General features: G+C 42.7%; 1 protein-coding gene across 1 annotated transcript; it reads left to right on the plus strand.

The window, feature by feature from the left end:
- Positions 1-1,669: 1,669 nt before the first annotated feature.
- LOC121749296 (leucine-rich repeat receptor-like serine/threonine-protein kinase BAM3) lies at positions 1,670-5,367 on the plus strand. The gene is made up of 2 exons (XM_042143878.1): positions 1,670-4,774; positions 4,869-5,367. The coding sequence occupies exons 1-2, from the start codon at positions 2,032-2,034 to the stop codon at positions 5,207-5,209; spliced, it is 3,084 nt and encodes a 1,027-aa protein (XP_041999812.1). The 5' UTR covers positions 1,670-2,031; the 3' UTR covers positions 5,210-5,367.
- The last annotated feature ends 715 nt before the right edge of the window (positions 5,368-6,082 follow it).

Consider the following 6,082-nt stretch of genomic DNA (forward strand, 5'->3'; position numbering starts at 1 on the left):
GTAAGAGATCATGATTATTTATGATCAAACACAATGAGTCACATCTGCTGCTGTCTTTAAGACTATATGTATTTCAGTGATGCAAAATACATGTGGCTTATTACCTGAATGCAACTGAAAAAGGACTGGTTGGGTTATAATTGTACTATCTGATATATAAGTTTCCATGGAATAATAGTAGAGGGTTTTTAGCCCTTTTCTCCTGAAATGATACAGTTAAATTCCATGACACTGAATGCCAGCACCTAGCTCTTGCTTGCTCTTTCCCAAATCACATTGCCCACTCGAAACAATGATTCGAGCAATAATTGTGTCCCGCGACAGATATAACGCTTAGCATGAAACGCTAGATTTTTGCGTGGGCGTAGGCTATATAATGTGTATCCATGATTAATGGGGGGAATTCATGTGAACAAATTCATGAAAATGACTCTTCAATGTGGGGCATCAAGATTGACATAGACATCACATGAGGGGCAACCCTCTTGCTTGTGTTCATAAACAGTGTGTGTGTTAAGACAATATAACTCATGATTAAAACCATACTTGCACCTGTTTGTGTGTTGGTTTGGATGTTTTGATTAATAGTACAAGATAGCACCCCTTTCCATGGATATAAGGGTGGGGGCTCATGGATTTCAACTTAATACAAGAGCACTCTTTTCCATGTGAAAGATTAATGGATTTTTCTTCTCAAGTGGAGATCAAACGCAAAGATCTCTCCTTCTCTCTCTCTACTTTTGCTTTTTCAGCTCTCTTTAGGACTATAGTGAACATTTGGTCCCATTCCTGTAGGACAAATTAAGGAGGGAAAGAATAAAGCACAAGAAAAAAGAAATTAAAAGAGGGAAAAAAGCTTTCTAAGTTGCTTCTCCCATGCAGCCTATTCATGCCAACATAATTATATACATTTGAATATTCTTTAAAAAGAACAAAAAATACATGTAATGATATAATAATAATCATCATCTTTTGCTTCTCTTACATCCTACCGTATGTTGCAGGCACATGAGCCCTCTTTTCAGCTGTGGGAATTGCAAGAAAAAATAGTTACTTTTAATGCTCTAATTAATAGCACTTATACATCAAAGTACACAAATCTTGTGTCCTCAGTTACTAATTAATTAGGATTTTTGCACAATTTTCACAAATAATCTTCTGGGATTTTCTGTCAGCATAAAATCTTAAGCTCATTTCCCACAAACCCTTTTCTCTTATTTAAATAATTCATTCAAGAAATAGACCAAAATCGCCTTAGAAAATACTAATATAGAATGAATATTTTGGTGATGAGCCATGCAGAATCTGGTTTGAATGCTAGAAATACTCCCAAAAATTCAGATGTAGTATACTTTTGTTTTCATGCATTGCTAAAACACACAAAACATTAAATTACTGAAAACTACAATGCAAATCCACACATCTTTTACCTGTCATTTTCATTACATTGGGGTCAATGATATAGTATCTTTGTAATAGTGGCATCAATTGATTACGTCAACCCCACCAATTTTTTATTTAGCAAAATTTAGATATATCTCGATGAAGAAGACGACCATGTGTATGATATGGAGTACTATATAGTATTTATTAAAAATGAGTGAGCCAGCTCAGCCATTTCTTGATTGCTCAAAGTGCAATGTCATCACCTCCCACTCAAAGTGAGAGAAAAAAGAAAAGGGATAAAAACTATATTTTGATCTCTCTTCGTTAAAGATATGAAAGTGTGACACTGTAATTCGAATAAAGAGAAAAAAGAAAGAGAGGGAGTGAGAGAGAATCACCTTTTGCTTTGTTTCTTAATAATCTCTCAGCTTCAAATTTTTGTGATCCAACGGCTGTTTTTCACCCTCTCTCTTCTTTTTCCCCTTAGGCCTATCCTCGTGTTTAAACCTCTGCAAAAATAAATTTTCACCGCAAAAAAATTTCAAACATGTTCATCTCAGATGAGCTGATGATCAAAGCAAAAGAGGAAAGCAAGAAAAGGCGACGCTTACCTTCTTCCTTGAAGTTGAAGTCTCTTTTTGCAAGATGATTGATTCTTTACCTATATGCTACAAACCTCAACTCTTTCATATTTCCTCTGCTTTCATTCCAATTACCCTCCTCCTCCTTCATCGTCGTCGACGTTCCACCTCTCGAAACTGGTTTCCATTTTACACACCAACCTCACTTCCCATGAAGCATTCCACACAAATAATGGTCCCCTTCATTGTTCTACTCATCATAGCATCACTTGTAAACACCTCTGTCTCCTCCACCCTCATATCTGATTTCCACGCGCTTATTGCACTAAAGCAAGGATTCGAGTTCCCAAACTCCAGCATCAGCACGTGGAACTCCACGAACCCAATGTCAATCTGCTCGTGGAGTGGCGTCAAATGTCTCCACGGAAGAGTTGTGTCTCTCGACCTGTCCAACATGGCCTTGTATGGCTCAGTCTCCCCCGACATTTCAAGGCTGGACAGGCTAATCGAGCTCTCCATCGACGGGAACAACTTCACTGGCGAGATCAAGCTTGAAAGCATGAGCTCCCTCCGTTTCCTCAACATCTCCAACAACCAGTTGAGCGGTAGCCTCGACTGGAACTACTCCAGCCTCCCAAATCTTCAAGTTATTGATGGGTACAACAACAACTTCTCCTCTCGCCTACCTCTCGGGTTGTTGAGCTTGAGCAATCTCAAGCACCTCGAGCTAGGAGGGAACTACTTTTACGGAAGTATACCTCCAAGCTACGGTGACCTAGCCGGATTGGAGTACTTATCACTGACGGGAAATGATCTGCAGGGGAGGATTCCTAGAGAGTTAGGCAACCTCACAAACTTGAAGGAGATATACCTAGGCTACTTCAACATGTTCGAGGGAGGGATCCCTCAAGAGTTTGGCAAGTTGACGAATCTTGAACATTTTGACCTATCCTCGTGCGACCTTGACGGTTCAATCCCTCCAGAGCTGGGGAATCTTAAGTCACTCGACACATTGTTCCTGCACATAAACCGTCTCTCGGGGCCAATCCCGAGGGAGCTGGGGAACCTGACGAAACTGGTGAATCTTGACCTGTCTCTGAATGCTCTGACGGGTGAGATCCCATACGAGCTCATCAACTTGAGTCGGATCCGGCTGCTTAATCTGTTCATGAACATGCTGCACGGCTCCATCCCGGACTTTGTGGCTGAGTATCCCGAGATGGAGACACTGGCCCTCTGGATGAACAACTTCACTGGGGTGATACCTAGGAATCTTGGACGGAATCAGCGGCTGCAGGTTCTTGATCTGTCTTCCAACAAGCTAACCGGCACTGTTCCTCACAATTTGTGTGAATCTGGGCAGTTCAGAATCCTTATTCTTCGGAAGAATTTCTTTTTTGGCTCCATTCCACAGGATTTAGGCACGTGTTTGAGCCTTGTGAGAGTCAGGTTGGGAGAGAACTTCTTTAATGGCAGCATTCCTAGTACCTTAATCTACTTGCCTCAGCTTAACTTTCTTGAGCTGCAAAACAATATGCTCTCTGGTGCCCTGTCCGAGAACACCGACTCCTCATCCAAGAATCAATCTAAACTGGGACAGATGAATCTCTCAAACAATCAGCTTTCCGGTCCCGTACCGTTTTCCCTCTCCAACTTCTCGTCACTCCAAATCCTATTGCTCGGCGCCAACAAATTCTCCGGCCCCATACCGCCTTCCGTCGGAGAGCTGCACCAGGCAGTGAAGATTGATCTAAGTGGAAACTCTCTGACCGGAGAGATCCCTCCTGAAATCGGTGAATGCCTACATCTCAACTATCTGGACTTGAGCAAGAACAACCTAGCCGGCCCAATCCCACCGGAGATATCCAACATTCGAATCCTCAACTACCTAAATGTATCACGGAACCATCTGACCGACGCCATACCCCAATCCATCGGCACCATGAAAAGCCTCACCACCGCCGATTTCTCCTTCAACGACCTATCGGGCAGGCTCCCCGAGACAGGGCAGTTCTCGATGTTCAATGCCACCTCCTTCGCGGGCAACCCCCAGCTCTGCGGCTCAACAGTCAACAACCCCTGCAACGCCACAGGTGGCACGGCCACAAAATCGCACAACGCGTTCAATCTCGTGTTCGCGGTGGGGCTCTTTCTCTGCTCGCTGGTGTTCGCGACGGCCGCGATCGCCAAGGCCAAGTCCTTCAAGAGAGGCAGCGGGGCGGATTCGTGGAAGATGACGGCGTTCCAGAAGACGGAATTCACGGTGGCGGAGGTGGCGGAGTGCGTCAAGGACGGCAACGTGATAGGGCGGGGAGGGGCGGGGATCGTGTACCACGGGAAAATGGCCAACGGCGTGGAGATCGCGGTGAAGAAGCTTCTAGGGTTGAACAGTATGAACAGGCACGATCATGGCTTCAAAGCTGAGATCAGAACTTTGGGGAATATAAGGCACAGGAACATCGTGAGGCTGCTGGCCTTCTGCTCGAACAAGGAGGCGAACCTCCTTGTGTACGAGTACATGAGGAACGGCAGCTTAGGGGAGGCGTTGCACGGGAAGAAGGGAGGAGTGTCTCTGAGCTGGAATTTGAGGTACAAAATCGCGATTGATTCGGCCAAGGGGCTCTGCTATCTCCACCATGATTGCTCGCCATTGATCGTGCACCGCGACGTCAAGTCCAATAACATTCTGCTCAATTCCAATTTCGAAGCTCACGTCGCCGATTTCGGCCTCGCCAAGTTTTTGGTCGACGGCGCCGCATCGCAGTGCATGTCTGTCATTGCTGGCTCCTACGGCTACATTGCTCCAGGTTTCAATTCAATTTTTTTCTCGATTTGTGTTATCTAAATTAGGTCGTAGATTGAACATCCAAATGACATCCATGTTAACTGATTGATTTGCAGAGTACGCGTACACATTGAGAGTGGACGAGAAGAGCGACGTGTACAGCTTCGGCGTGGTGGTGTTGGAGCTGGTGACGGGGCGGAGGCCGGTGGGGGAGTTCGGGGAAGGGGTGGACATCGTGCAGTGGGTAAAGTGTTCGACGAAATGCCGCAAAGAGGAGGTGAGCCGCATACTGGATCCGCGGCTGACGGTGGTGCCCAAGGATGAGGCAATGCACCTCTTCTTCGTCGCCATGCTGTGCATGCAGGAGAACAGCGTAGAGCGCCCCACCATGAGAGAGGTAGTGCAGATGCTCTCCGAGTTCCCCCGCCAATCACCATCTCCATCACTAAACCGTTAAACATTTCTTTCTAGGAACACAAGTCATTCAAAAAAAATGTCTTAGTTTTTTTTTTAGAATGGTACTATTTGTAATCAGTATGTTTAAGTATCCTTGTAATATATAGTGTACACACAATTTTTGTTTAATTACATGTATTCATTTCTATTGAGTTTTTATTTTTCTTTCTCTCTCTCTTTTAGGTAATATGTTAAATTTTGAGCTTGCCTAAATGAAATGTACGATAATTTGAGAGAGAAAGAACAAAGTCTGTTTGAAATTTTAAGGAGCATTTAAAACATCTCCTTTAAATATGAAATATAAATTCAAGAATAATCTATTAAATATGCAATAAGATTATAAAATATTGGAGTACTGGTATTATAAATCGAAAAGATATGTAGAATAGGAAAAGACCAGGAGTGTGTTGAGGAGATATGGCCGACGGTTTGTGTGATGGGTCGGGCGACAAGAGGCTCCCATCAGTTTACTTAAATATACACGAAATATTTTATAATTCCTGTATTTGGGAAGGATCGTGCAAACAACTTAATTTGTAAACCATTTATAAAGTTCATTCGTTTTATTTTATATATTTTAATTAATTATGATGTGAAGTTAATTTTTTTTACTATACTGAATTTAGTGAAATTTATTTAGAACATAAATTAATGAATATACTATATAATACTCCATCTGTCCTATAAGAGTATGCATTTTTAGTTGAACATAGATTTTAATGCACAATTGGTAAAGTCTAGAAAGTAGAAGTAATTAAAGTATTGTTAGTGGAGAATGAGTCGTACCTTATTAAAGAGAATTTTTTTTTCAAAATTAGAAAGTGCATACTCTTGTAAGACCGACTAAAAAGGAAAAAGTACATGCTCTTTTAGG

Source organism: Salvia splendens, chromosome 1, assembly GCF_004379255.2.
Source record: "Salvia splendens isolate huo1 chromosome 1, SspV2, whole genome shotgun sequence".
NCBI lineage: Eukaryota > Viridiplantae > Streptophyta > Magnoliopsida > Lamiales > Lamiaceae > Salvia > Salvia splendens.